This window comes from Castanea sativa, chromosome 1 (genome assembly GCF_040712315.1).
Source record: "Castanea sativa cultivar Marrone di Chiusa Pesio chromosome 1, ASM4071231v1".
Lineage (NCBI taxonomy): Eukaryota > Viridiplantae > Streptophyta > Magnoliopsida > Fagales > Fagaceae > Castanea > Castanea sativa.
The window spans coordinates 28,714,294-28,729,580 of NC_134013.1; the positions used below are offsets into that span (position 1 = coordinate 28,714,294).

At 34.6% G+C, this 15,287-nt stretch overlaps 1 protein-coding gene across 1 annotated transcript; it reads right to left on the bottom strand.

Moving 5' to 3' along the window:
- Window positions 1–1,749: 1,749 nt before the first annotated feature.
- On the bottom strand, window positions 1,750–15,026 carry LOC142610253 (ABC transporter F family member 3). Its single transcript, XM_075782023.1, has 18 exons — window positions 14,626–15,026; window positions 13,384–13,599; window positions 13,016–13,205; window positions 8,201–8,409; window positions 7,898–8,056; window positions 6,656–6,784; window positions 6,458–6,559; window positions 6,181–6,327; window positions 5,565–5,627; window positions 5,297–5,343; window positions 5,109–5,168; window positions 4,785–4,867; window positions 4,351–4,445; window positions 3,929–4,015; window positions 3,195–3,282; window positions 2,856–2,941; window positions 2,230–2,292; window positions 1,750–2,104 (listed from the first exon to the last, which is right to left on the bottom strand). The coding sequence occupies exons 1-18, from the start codon at window positions 14,827–14,829 to the stop codon at window positions 1,985–1,987; spliced, it is 2,148 nt and encodes a 715-aa protein (XP_075638138.1). The 5' UTR covers window positions 14,830–15,026; the 3' UTR covers window positions 1,750–1,984.
- Window positions 15,027–15,287: the final 261 nt, after the last annotated feature.

Here is a 15,287-nt window from a genome sequence, read left to right on the forward strand (position 1 = left end):
GCGCTACATTGGAGACGCGGACATTGGTGTTTAGAGGAGTGGCCCCTGCAGCTTCAACGTAAATATGGAGGACTTCACCTATGTAGTTGTAGGTGCACACTGGGGTCACGGGACCAGTGTCTTCTTCGTGAGGCAGGCACGCTGTGTACACCCTTTCATTCACACCAGCCATTGCTCTGCTTCAAAAGCAATTCGAGAGAATTGGTAATATTTCTGTGTTTGTGTTGTGACTGTGAGAAAAAAAAATTGAGAGAATTAATGGGAAGGGATTTATATAGTGTGGGGTAGAGGGGTTTGTTAGTTTTGGCGGTTTGGGGATGGGTTGTTAGTTACAGAGAACTGAATGCCAAGAGGTGAGCTCTGATTGGTTGATATAACCAGCACGCGGATCGTATGGGGGAATTTGAATATCGGCCGTTGGATCTTGGATAAAGGACGATTGGGATTTGAGAATGGTTTAGGCGGGAGAGGGTGGAATCAGGAATGGAATGGAGGAGTTTGTAAGTTCGGGAGGTAGAAGGTCCGGCTTAAAAAAAAATTAGAGCATGATATATGCTCTTAAAAAAAAAAAATTTAAAAATTAGCTTCACTTTACAGTCCAGTACATCAACCAATTCTATATCCATTCCATTTAAATTTTTTTCTTTCTTTTTTGGCTTGGGAATGATACTGCAAACACAACCATTCCCATAATCATTTACAATTTCTTCATTTGTACAATTATGAGAGATTGAAAAGAAGCGGTGGATCGTAAAAGTCAATAATGGGCACAACTCCAATCCAGTCCCAGTCCCACAACTCAATAAGCTGCAAAATTAAATGTGTGATTGGATATTTCTCTAAATTTATTCTTTTGACTCGATCTTCTACTCTAATCAAATGAGAATAGATGAGAGACTCATGGGAATAACACTAGGGCGTAGAGATAACTATTATACTTTGCAAAAACATTTTAACTTAATTGAATTCGATACTTTCATTGACAATAGAGTTAGAGTTTCTTTTTTAAGCATCAATGAAATGGTCACCTTTTAAACTCCATGTTTCATATATATATGTATAGCAGCAACGTTTTCATAATTTAATTATAGTATTTTTTTTATCTATTAATATTTTTCTACGATTTAAATGATTGCACTTATTGCCATACACAATATGTACGTAGATTAAATTTTAAATTAAAAAACACAATAAAATTATTTTAAATTATAAAAAAAGAGATGATAATAAATGAGATTAAATTATTTTTGCTATATTAAATCCCGTCTCATTCATTCACTTGTAATGTATTTTGCTTAAAAACATAGCATTTTTTTTTATAAAAAAAATCTTAAATATATTATGTGCTCAATTATATTAAAATATAATAAATACACTACTAAATTGGAATATAATAAAAGAAATAACTTAACATATATAACCATTCTTTTCTTGTCAATTTTTTTTTTCCAAATTTGTACTTTACTTGTACATAATTTTTTTTTTTTTCATTTCTGTTTTTATGTCATTTTTAGAATACTTTTTTTTTCAAATCCTAAACCGCATAAAACAAATACTTATTTTGTACCATATATATTCCATTCCATATAATACTAACTGCGCTTGGAACTGCAAACACAAATTATAAAAGTTTTATTTTAGCATGCTCTTCTGCCCATTTTTCATCTTATGCAATGATGAGATTTTTTTTTTAGATAAATAATAAGTTTTATTGATGAAAAATAATGTATCAAGTACATGGGTATGCAATTCATTGAAAATTGAAGCCAATATAATTATATTGTACATTCAAAATACACTAGCCAGTTACCTACTTCATCTCTCATTCTTTTAGCATAATTTCTCTTTATAGATTCCCAACTAGACGACTGGGACAAACTTCAAAATCGTTTCTACAATTTTTGGAACGTGTTCACATCCCTACAGTTTGCTGCAATCAATTAAAGGACTACATCTCAAAAAAGATTGATTTGGACAAGTTTTTCTATGACTGCAGCATCTTCTTGTAATCCTGGAATGTGCCATGGAATGGTGTCACCTTTCCTTCGGATACCGCCCATAGCTCCTCTACACTACCAGATATTAAGTGCTCATCGTGGCTAACCTGTAAGCAAGCAATCAAACATAGAATTTACACCCACAAGAAAGATAGAAAAGCAAAATTCATATTTTCTTATTAAACAATTTAGAAGTTGCAAATGGGAGTCATGAAGGGCAGATGTATATTACCATGAGAATGCCTCCTTGAAACAAAACAAGACCCTGAATTAGTGCTTCCACTGCATCCAAATCCTACAGTTCATTTAAAAAAACAAATCCCCAGTCAGCTGTTGGAATTTTCGTATGATCCAAAAGTTGGAATCCAGAATAACTGCATTTGCTTTATGAGGCCTCAATTGTTACAATAGAAATTCAAGTCAAGAAAATGTGCATAATATGCTGTTCAGTGAGATATACCACCATTAAAATGTGATTCAGGGCATTTAATAGTTGATCGCTTGAATGATATATGAACAAGAGATAAGTAGCTAGCTTATTTACCACGAAGAAAACACGGAAGTTCACAAAACAGATCAGAAAAATTGCAAATTTCATTAACTAAAGCATTAATCTCCTTTTGCTGGAAAGGTTATCCAACAGCAAAATCCTTGGGATTTCTTCCTATATTAACTTCCCCCTTTACAAAAACGTGCCAACAAATTCCACTTATCTCAAAGAAAACCAATTTCTGGAAAACAAAGTTTTCATGCTTTTTTACATGTAGGATCATCACAATTTCATTATACCTTGTTAATGACATATTTCTCTGAAGAATAGAAAAGACAAATCAGGTTAAGAAAGAGACGTTGACTTACCAGATGATTGGATGGCTCATCAAGCAATAGAATGTGTGGTTTCTTAAAAGTTATCTTAGCAAATGCAACTCTGCTTTTCTGACCACCTAATATTTCATTCAGATCAATTACAGAAGTTAGTATTTAGGGAATAATGGTAAAGGACATGGTTGAGATTAGCTCTGTGACCAACATCCAAAATCTGCATTAAGTTCACATGCTCGTTTTGCAGGTCTTCAATTTAATCAACCAGTAGTTAGACCTACTTGAGGTCAAAGTCAAATCTAAGATCTAGAAGTTCAAGTCCCGTCATTACTATAGCATCTATCTTAAAAACAAAGATAGAAAAAGAAAAGATACCAGACAACGTGTACATTGGCTGAAGTGCAAGATTTCCAGTAACACCTAAAGAACCCAAGTGAGATCGGAGCTTCTGTTCAGGCACACCCTGCAAGAAAAAAAACTTTAAATAAGAAATTTGATCTTAAGATTGCAAGCATTGATATTCTGAATAGCAAGAACCAACAAAAAGATGATTTCTATAGGAACTCTAAAGCATATCAAGGGTTGATCAAAACCCACCAGAGACCCACCCAAATTCAATCTTGAGCTTAGTCTGGAATAAACCTCACAAACTACTTACCTTACAATACACCCCCCCCCCCCACCCCCCCCAAAAAAAAAACCAAAAAAAGAAAAAGAAAAAGGAGAGACTCTACAGTATAAATCTAAACCTAACGTCTATTGCACAACACTAACAAAAGAAAATTTTGCCCTTGGATAATACAATTCATTTTGTAACCTTAAGCCTCTTGCTTAATTCATAGAGACTAGAGCAAGAAAGCAATTTACTATAGTTTTTCTTAGATTGGAGACCCCTGTAATGGACATTAAAATCTAATATCACAATTTTCCAAGAAACCCATCCCATACCCAAAAATTCAAACACCCCCATAGGGAAGGATGCAATAAGATGAAATATTCAGGATGTAAATCTTCCCATACCCAAAAATTATCCACAAAAAACCCCCCCTCCCCCACATAGGGAAACAACTAAAGTGCTCCCAAAAAAATAAAGCTTACTGAGAACTCACTGGGTAGCAGCGCATCATGTACAAAAGAGGATTTGAAGTTAAGTCAAGCCCATCCACATGGTGCTGACTAAAAACAGCAATTCGAACCTGTAGAAAAAACATTAGTCCCCGTTAGATATAGGCAGATAAACTTAACTGCAATCTTGCAAGAAGTTGCAGAAAGGAATATAGGGAATTCTCTGCATTAAAAAAATGTAATAAAGATGAGAAGAACACAACTGTTTATAACAAAAATCAAATCAAATAAAACTTTAGTAAAGCAACATGGATTACGGATACATGGAAAGATCCTATTTGTGACCTTTTTTTATTACCATCACTTTTGATGAGTAATGCTGTTATATGTTATTTGTAACGTGAAGTTAGTAGAATTTAAGATTGGCATTTACTACTGGTGATAAAAGAAAAGGTGTGTAAGGTACCTTAGCAGAACGGAAAACAGTCCCCATGCTTGGTTGTAGTTCCCCTGAAATTAGTTTGAGTATAGTTGATTTGCCAATACCATTTGGGCCAACCACTGCATAACAAATTGGAAAACCAATCAAAGAAAGTGACTTGTCAAACAACCAATATAGAAAGTGAATTAACAACATAGCAGAAAAATGATGCACTTTTCATTGTACTGAAGGCCCTAATTTATCATAATTATATCAAACTCTACATGTACCAAAAGATAAGGTATCACCAAAAGGAGAGAGAGAGAGAGAGAGAGAGAGAACCATCAGAATGGCATTTTCATCTTCCACCACAAATTATAATAATAAATAACAATACCATTAAAATAACCCATAAAACGCATAAACAGATGAGGTACAAGAGAAGAAATAGAAGCATTCATTAGGATTAGCATGCCTACTTGCAATGCGGCTGTCTAAATCAATTCCAAAATTCAAATTCTTAAACAGTAAGGGCCCTCCAGGATAACCAAATGATGCGTCACTGCAATGATATTGGAGAAACATCAAAACAATTCAACAAGAATTCTATCTAAGTAAGTGGCAATCTTCAAAGGTTATATAACAAACTTTCTATATAGTCTAAAGTTAATCTTTAAAATACTTCAACTATATTGAATCAAAGGATTTAATGTGGACAATAATTACATAGTAGGCAATCCACAACCCAGAGAGTTATCACTTAAAACAGAAATTCAATACTTTGCGACATGAGCTGAGCAAACCTGAAGCTTATTATAGGAGGGCCAGGTCTGTCATCTGGAGTTGGGAACTCAAATTTATAGCTGCAGACAAAAAATGTTGAATAAGTTTTAAGCACACAAAACTACAAAGAGATATAGAGCAAACTCATACAAAGATTGATTCTACATGCATCAGTAAAAATTGACTATAAAAGGACAGGTGTGCATACTCAGGGTCATTGACAACTTCATCCACATGACCCATCCGATCCAATGCCTGAAGAATCCAACAGAAAGAACGTAGACATGTAAATTCTTTAAGACACAAAAAGCATAAAACCAAGATGAATGGACTAAGAAACATAAGGAAATTATGAAAAACAACTTTTGAAACCGTTTGAGTGACATGCATCAGGCCCAACAAAATAAAGTAAAAGAAAAAAAAGGAGTCAGAATTTGATTTAAGAGGGACAGGATAATTGTAATGATAATAAGTACCTTAATTCTTGACTGCACAAGAGATGCCCTCTTTGCATTGTAACGGAACTTGTCAATGAAGGCCTGCCAGAAAAGAAAATAATTTTCAAGTCAATCAATGGCTACTCGAATTTTGAAAACACAGGAGGGAGGGAGGGAGAGAGCAACAATGGGCTATAAATGGGAAATTTGATGCAGTGTATTCTGAAAATTTTTCCAACTTAAGCAAAAATCAAGGTGAACGCCTGTCAGAAGGTTAAGTTGGCAATCAACTGGCCATGACATGGTAATATGGTGGTGATGCATCTTTTAGACAAGTGAATGTCTCTTGAACTAATAATTAGGTCCATTTACAGAGTAACAGAATAGAGAGCTATATAAAACAAAAATCACAAATGTAAACTGTTTGTTCAAAAATAAACATAGACTGACTACCCGAGAAGTACAAAGCTAGCTCTAATCAACACAAAGCAATAAGAGGCACATGGAAATAGTAAGATGGATACAAAAGAATAACTTGAACTTGATCTAATAATTATACACATCATTAAAACTTCACAATCACAGATACATACCTACAAACAAAGCCCAACAAGCACAAATACATATATAGATATCATCAGAGTAGGGAAAATACCTGCATATGAGATCTGGAGCGTTCATTTGCCTCAAATGCTTTCTGTTTGTTCTTAAGCTGTTCCTCCCGTGTCCTCTCAAACGTATCATAATTCCCCTTGTACGCAGTCAATTTTTGCCCTTGTAGATGAAGAATATCTGTGACTACCTGGGAATATAGTGATGCCAAAATGAGACACCTCAAACAATTATATGATACAAGTTACACAGAATCAACAGATTAACTAATTATAAAAATATCTTAATATGAGAAGAAACAATGTGTGCTGGTGTACTACCGTGTTCAAGAATTCTCTTGCATGAGAAACAACTATGAATGTTTTTGGCCATTTCGTCAGGTAAGTTTCCAGCCATAGAACCGCATGAAGATCAAGATGGTTCTGAAATAAAAATAATTAAATTTAACTAAAAAGAATGCCCCAAATCCAACAGAACAGAATAAATATTGTGAAAGGGAAACATAACACAGAACGCACTGTGGGTTCATCTAGTAGCAATAAATCGGGCTCTATAAACAGTGCACGAGCAAGAGCAATTCGCATTCTCCATCCTCCAGAAAAAGCTTTTGTAGCCTTCTGCTGCATCTCTGGAGAGAAACTGAGGCCCTGAAATAGTATATACAAAAATTATAGTATCTCAGACAAAAAGAGCTGATGGTCTTGATAATATACCAAAACAGAAGTTTGAGTAACCAGCTTGTTTGGGAGAATAACTTTTTTTTTTATAGGTTTGTATAGGAGAATAATTCATAAATTAAAAATTTAAAACACACCAGAATGGACATGGACACGGACACAAACACACATGTACTTATTGCTTCCCAATTACCTAGTGAGCCATTTGAATTTGAATGGCATCTTTAATCTACCAAAAGGTAGGATCTTCCTGGTCATTTACTAATCAGGTGTTAGCAGACCTGGCAACCATAAGATTTTAATGGAAAGACAAGATCAAGTGATTCATCTGGTCACCACAGTTCAGCAACAATGGCTTGATCCAACTCTTCTCTCTCTCATCCAGGCACATACAGCAACTATGCACCCCACATCCCACTACTTTTTCATAATTTCATTGTCTATACATATATTTAACCTACTGTACTCGCCTGGTTTCAATTTTCACCTTGCATATCGTCAATTACTAAATCCTATGATTTGAATACACATTAATTGTCGGGCGCTGCTGTTATCCGCTACATTTAAGTGGGTTTGAGGTTGAATCATATCATTTTTTTTTTTATTTGCTCTTTCACTGAGAAGGGGCTAAGTAAAAAAAGAAATATTGTTTGTCCAAAACATGCCCTACTGCGTTACAAAATTTCGCTTTAGCCAATGACCCAATCAGAGGAATAATTGGAACTATTGTATCAAGTTTCAGTCTCTTTGATTATTTTATAAATGGTAATTCATATTTACTCATTAACATATATAATAAGATAAAAAGTTGTCTTTTTCTATTCTGGTAGGGCTGAAGCCAGCTCCAAATGCCCAGCTATTAGTTCAAGCTTAGGTCAATCTGGAAATTTTTTTAAAATCAATGATAATTGCATGGACACGTCAGGATTATTTTCTTTTTTCAAACTTAATTATTAGATTTGATTGATCAATGTAACTTTATAGTTTAATTGTGGGCCACACACCTCTAATTCAATGAATGCGTTACTCATCCCCAAAAAAAAAACAAAGCCAATGATAATTGCAAAAGATTTGTGAACTGACCGCAAGAATTGTGGCTGCACGTGACTCTGCAGAATAAGCATCAATTGCATCAAGCCTTTTGTATATCTCCTCAAGCCTTTGTGCCGTAACATCTTTGTCCATCACCCCATTCAGTTCCCCATTGCTCTTTCTGGTTGCATCCTCTAACTCCGATTCTCTCTTCAAGACAACCACAATATTTTCAGTAGGTCCACTACAGGAGAACAAAACCTCAATGCAAACAGAGCAACAAAGAAACAGCAGTTATAAAGATAAAAATCAGAACTAATGCAGGTCTTGAAATTGAAACAGTATGTATTCAACCTGCTGGGCAATTAAACGAACTTCTTCTTCCAAAAGCTGGGTTCTCTCAATATCAGTGTTAAGAACACACTGCAATGCAGTTGTACTATCACCAACCACCTCTTGCTCCACATGCAGTATCTGACAATTATCAGGGATACCATCAATGGCATGCATAGCCATGTATCTAAGGAAAGTTGTTTTCCCAGTGCCATTTCTTCCAACAAGGCCTGCATCAAAATTGAAGTGTTAACAGCTCAATAATTATTACACCTAGAAAAAATGTAAGACAAACTCAGAGAGTTAAGAAACTAGTTGCAATCCAACAGATATATATTACTTCAAATACAGTTTCCAAAGGTTGTAAGCACATCAAATATTTATTTACAAGTATATTTCTCTTTTCTTATTTCAATAACTGAATCTGAACAATTTTGAATTTGTCTTAAATTTCTTTTTCCTTTCTTTTTCTCTTGTAAAATTTGTCTCAAAATATTGAAATAGATTCTGATTTGTACACGCCTCAGAAATGTTCCGAGATGTCTGTCTCATGAATCATGATATTTTCATCCTTTTAAAGCATCCATATCATGATAAGTATCAGAATTAGGGTTGTAATGCTAAGATAAATTAGATGGGAAAGAAATTATAAACATAAATCACACTAATGGAACACTAATTTACATGATTTTTTGTTGGTAAACTTCACTAAAGTTACAAGATCATGAATAAGACAACTTAAGTTAATAACATTAGGAAGAAAAGTTAATTAAAAGAACTTAAAACTAAGGTTGTTAAAATCGGAATCCTAAGTAGAATTGGAGTGGCTTTACAGATCAGATCGAGGATCGTAAGATCCGATTTTTTATTAAAGAAAAAGGTTAAAGAAGATTGGTAATAATTATGTATGTTAAATAATCATTAAACTATCCATAAAAAAATTTCAAATTCAATATAGAGTATTTTTATACTTTATATAACTACCTTTTTTTTAATTAGTAATAAACTTCATTGAAAATTGTTAAAAGAAATTACAAGGAAAAACAAAGCACACAGGCAGTATGCTAAGAGGCAAAACAGAAAAATAATAATAATAACAAAAAAGTACAAAAATCAAGCATATCAAGCAGAGAGTTAAAAGGAAAAACACCCAAAGCATTTGTCCAGTAAAACAAAATTTGGAAGAAGAGATGCTTCAACTCATTAATCAACTTTTCACTCCCTTCAAAGGTGCGTAAATTCCTTACCCTCCAAATGACCCACATAAGACAATGACAGATCATACTCCAAAGCACCTTAGTTTTGTGTTTGTGAAACTTACCTAACCAACTTGCTAAGAGATCCACAACACCACGTGGCATGACCCAGCATACCCCAAAAAGTGAGCACACCATATTCCATAACTCTTGGGCTACTGGGCAATGTATTAGTAGGTGATCAATAGTCCCCCCATTCCTCTTACACATACAACACCAATCCACAATAACCACTTTCCGCCTATATATAACAACATTTTTTGATAGGCACTTTATATGACTACATTGAACAATGTCAACTTTTTTTACAAAAAAAATTAGTTAATAGAAATGTAGATATAAATTGATATACTTTAAAAATAAAAATAAAAACAAGAAGAGTATACTTCTGTTTTTGATAAGTCCAAAAGTATACTTTATACGACTGCATTTCTATTAACTAAATTATCTATGGTTTTTTAGGAAAAAAAAAATTAGCCAAAAGGTCATTAGTTACCAACAAAGTGCCAAGTTACCAATGCATAAGCAAAGGAAAACATATTTCAAATTAACTACATGCCAAACCAAATTTATAAGAAAAATTGGACTAAAATAGATTCATATGAGGGAAAAAAAACAACAAAAAATCAATGGAAAATAGCAGAATAACCCAATTTGTGAGCACCTATATATTAATCCAACGAGGACCTAAGCCCTCGTTTGATAGGAGGAAATGAAAATGAATGAAAAGAATAATTTTAGAATATTCTTCCCTTCCCTTATTTGGGAGTTTTAATGGAAGGAATAGAAAGTTCATTCCCTTGTTTGGGAATTTAAATGGGAGGGAATAGAATTGGTAGAAGAGAACACTCATTCCTCTCTATTCCCTTAAAATCTCAAATTTTTATTCCTCCTGAAATTGGGAGGAATTGGACGGAATGAAATTAGATCTAATGAATTTTTTACTAAAACTCCCAAAATACCCCTATATATTAAACCTTTTATTTTAAATAGGAGTCTAATAGTAATATTGTCATAAAATGATTCCATTCCATTCCCTCTATATTATTCCCAAACAAGATTACTTACATTCCATTCATTTTCATTCTTTTCTATTCTTTTATTTTAAAACATTCAATCAAGGTTACTCAATTCCATTCATTTCCCTTACTTCAATACATTCCATTCCCTTATGATCATTCAATTTCATTCCACTCCCTTCCCTTATGAACACTCAAATGAAGCCTAAAGGAGCCAGAAAAAATATTGCACAAATTATTGAGCCAATTAAATAAAAGTTCAAACTTTAAAAAATTGTGCAGTCACCATAAAGAAACTTTAGAAAAGTAGAAAACTCATAAACCCACATGTAAATAAGCTTATATTCTACATGCATTTGACTATAAACATTGAATTATCCCAAACCCACAAAAGAATCGACTCTGAATTAAAGAATTTTGACCAAACCCATTAGCAAAAAAAATTTGGCTGTAATTACAAATATGTAAGAAGAAGAAAAGCATAGCTAAAACCCAATCAACTAAAACTGGAGAAGTTGCACTGTGGAGGCAGAAGACCAAAGATGAAAAATGAGGTGAGATCCCATGATCGGCTAAAGATGATCTGATCCATGACTCTTTTTTGTTTAAGAAACGTTTAATGGGTTGTATTTGAGCTAAAATCACCCGAATAAGTAAAACCTAGTTAACATAGTCCAAAATTTATTTAGCCCGAAGCCAAAGAAGAAGCCCACAAAGGTGTGGACGATAGTATCAGTGGGATCCCACTGATCCTGCTCTGACCTCCGATCCTACTCCTCCACCAATCCTCATGATCTGGATCATTTGGATAAAGAGGGATTGTAGGATAGTACTATCCTACAATTCAGTCACAATTCTAATAATTATGCTTAAAACACCATCACAACAATTGATATTGAGATATCAACTTAAAAGGTAATAGCCCAAATGTTTTCCATCAAACAGGGCCTAAAAAATCTTCAAAACAAAGAGCAACTGTGTTAATCTTCCTTGGACAAGATCTTAGAAACTCAAAACAATCTTATAATCTCAGAGGAAAAACGTCAACTCTTCAAGAGTGACTGTAAACTGATCTTAGCAATACACTAACTGGCAATAACAATACAGAAGAAAACTATCATGCAACCAAAGGTAAGCTGGAACTAACTTTATCAGCCCCCCCCCCCCCCCCCCCCCCAACACAAAAAAAAAATGGGCAATTGGCCAACCCATACCCAATACCACTATAAAGAACCAACAGAATCAATGTGCAGTTGTGACTCCGGAGAGTATATATATATAAGATGGCTTCAAGATAGAACTGGTGTAACTCTTAAGAGTTACACCTTTTTTACGCCATTGGATCTAATTAGATCTAACGGTTAAAAAAGAAAGCAGCAACCATGTCATAAATCTTTTTTATTTCCTAAAATTCCAGGTGCTCTATCTTAAGTCTCGTTTATCCACACACAGATACCCTCCCCTCTCTTATCTCCTTATCTTTCTTAAGTCCACAGTTCCTGCAACTGGTTTACACAGGATTAATCCATTTGAGATGGTCATTACCATTCAAAGAAAAGATGAATCTTTTAATTTCTCCTTCACAGTCACCTGTATCAAATTCCCAGCTTTATCCCATGTTCTAGTTCCTGCTGCAACCATTTTTCCTGAGTTCAACTACACATCCCATTCAGATCAATTTAAATTGTGAGATCTGGGGACATCATTTTTGTTTTTTCTTTGTTTTCCTTATTCTCCAACTGAGAATTGGGCAAGAGAGAAGTTGACTTGCATTATTGGATGTGCTCTAAAATTGAGGTAAAGTTCTGGTCCTATTCACGCTGAAACCCATCTATCTTTGCTCTTTTTAAATTTTTTTTATTTAATTATGATTTCTGGTTTAAAAAATGCACCATGTTTAATTACTTTCCTTTTTTACAATTGCGAATCATCCAAATTACTCCACACATTAGCATACTTTAAAACAAAACTCTGAACTCTTTTTTTTTTTTTCAAACTAATCTTCCACCATTTGACAAATCGAAAAAATGAGAAAAAAGAAAAGACAATAGAAAAAGGGAAAAAAAAATATAGTGGGAGGAATCATGAAATATCTGCTTTCTCTGCTTGGTAGGTTTGGTGAGGTATGGTAATACGTATAACAGTACAAGGGTAGCCATTTATGAGAGAGAAAGCGAGAGAAACAGGAGGAAGAAGATAAAGGAGGAGTGAGTTAATGCTCTTAAATCATTAATTTTAGAATATTGGCATGGCCACAAATTGATTCTTAACCGTTAGTATTTATTAAATCTAGTGGTGTAGAAAAGGTGTAAGTGCTACACCAGCTCTCTCTCTCTCTCTCTCTCTCTCTCTCTCTCTCTCTCTCTCTCTCTCTCTCTCTCTCTATATATATATATATATGTGTGTATGTATGTATGTATGTATATATATGCTAACATAATTTCAAATAAGTTAGCAATAACTAAGATACTAGCATATATGTATATATAACTCTATTTTGGTTTCCTTCTTTTCTCTTAAGATTGACAGCAAGAGTTGTGAGGGAGCAAAAGAGAACTCACCATAGTGTCTTCCAAATGACAGTGTGACTGTACCATCCACAATGAGATCACGACCACCCACAGAGATATTAAAGTTCTCCATATGGATGTCCTTGACAGTCGATCCACCACCACTATCATGATTTACACAAACAACAGGCATCCCCGCCCGGGTTGCTTCCATTTCTGCTAAATGCATTTGGAATTCTGACTGGATAATTAAGGAGACAAAACTTAGAACAAGTGCAAAACTAATAACGCAATTTGTGTCAACAAGGCTAAACAATGTGGCCAAAACTCTGCCTAGATAATACCAAACCCAGCCATTGCCAATAAATCATCAAGAATAGTTGGATCAACATAATTGTATCTTAATATTAAATTTTTACCTCTCTTTGGCGTTCGTCCTTCCTCTTTTTTCTTTCCATCTTTGCTTTGTCACGTTCTGTTAGCACAGGACCTTCTATTGGCTCAGGTTTCTTCTTTGGCGCTTCCTCCTCATCCATTCCATCATTCATTCTTAATGGTGCTGCAAGGCTTCGCATGACTGGTTTATCTTTGACCAGCCCATGCTTTCCAAATTTTTCGCACAGTGTGCTGCAAACCTATCAAAAACTTCCACAAAAGTTAAATCAAAATATCGAATGGCAAAGAAAATTATAAAACTTCTTCATGGGCTGAACAGAACAACTGTGACAATAAGTTTTATTTTCATATAGCTGCTAAGAAAACTTAGACAATGAAAAAATAACCTAGAAATCTGAATCATAAAAATTCAATTATTCCATACTAGAAACAAAAAGGCATAGTCTTAGTCTTAACTGCACTTAATAACAAAATTTTGACTTAGCGAAAAAAAAAAAATATAGAGCCAAAAATTCAAATTAAAAGCAACAATTCAGTTTCATGGAAAAACTATAGGGACAAAATTGCCCGCAGAATCAGGCGTTGAATAGCATGCTCAAAAGTAAAATTAAGACCCACAGCAAGGACAACCATACAATTATGATCAAAGTAATCCCCTATTTCCGTCTGAGAAATCAAGCAACAGGACATAGTATTCAGAAAATCATGCCACCCTGACCCAAAACCAAGCAAAAGAACATTTCATCTTCCTGCAATTTCCTAGCAACCAAACTTGGCCAAAAGCAACAGACAGCCCTTAGCAGCAAAAATCATGAGTAATCCAACATTTCACCATTCAATTTTTTTTCATTTCCTTCTCTACTACGGCAACCAAACAGACACAAAAGAGAGAGATTACACTCTGCTGAGCAAATCCATAAACCTATAATCTCTTTATCTTTCTCAACCAAACGAACCAATAGCAAAAGATTAAACACACAGAGATTCAATATCCCTAAATCCAATTTCCTTGCTCTTTCGTACACTTTCTGAGCAACCAAACGGACCAAAAGCAAAAATGAGTCGAACGATGTGTGAAATCCGATAATCATAAAACCTAATAGTTTCTTATAATGTGTGAAATCCTAACAACCATAAAAGAGTAAATAATTCAAAATCTGATCATCATAAAACCTATAGATTCTCATCATTTCCCACACTTTCCGAGAAACCAAACATAGCAAAAGCGAAAATCCTTCAAAAGAAATGAGAGAGAGAGAACTAACCGAGCGACACTCGTTGAAGTCGGAGACACATCCGGCGGCGACTAGAAGCTCGCCGACGGCGTCGAAAGCGCCCTCACCTTCGAGGCCGAAGTCGAAGTCGTCGTCGGCGAGAACATTGATGATGTAGTCGATGATAGGTTCATCCACGTCCTGAGCCCTCTGGCCCAGGACCTCGTGCACCACTGAGCTCGCCACCTCCGTCATTTTCTTCACCACCTCCCTATAATGGCTTTCCGATTTATAATTTATATATAGGTCAGAGATTAGAAGAACCAGAAGAAAGCAAACTTTGGCTCTGTGAATTGCGATTATACCTTTGTCTCTCTGTGTGGGCGAAGGAGTATAATACGAAAACGACGGCGTTTAGGTAAAGGGTTGGGCAAGTGATTGTTTGTTTGCAATTGCAAGCCTATCCCAACGAGGTTTTGTTGAGTTGGCTACTTGAGCTTGACAACAAAAATAAAATGTTCAAAATCTATAAGTATAAGTATTTGTGAAGTGTGGGAGTAAAGGCCGAGGTTCAAGTCTCTAAGAGGAAACTTCACACTCATATACATTTAGATTAGGTTAGAGTAAAATTTGTATAAAAAAAAAATGTTCAAAATCTAGAAAAATATTAGAATTCATCCAAAAGTCCAAAAGTTTGAACTCAACTTAGATCG

Bases quoted from the DNA above. Each gene is read 5' to 3' on its own strand.
- LOC142610253 (XM_075782023.1), bottom strand. From the start codon at position 14,829: ATGACGGAGGTGGCGAGCTCAGTGGTGCACGAGGTCCTGGGCCAGAGG. The intron at 13,206-13,383 runs GTAAAAATTTAA...TTAATTATCCAG, and splicing joins AGGACGAACGCCAAAGAGAG to TCAGAATTCCAAATGCATTT. The intron at 5,169-5,296 runs GTATGCACACCT...TTTTGTCTGCAG, and splicing joins GAAGTTGTCAATGACCCTGA to CTATAAATTTGAGTTCCCAA.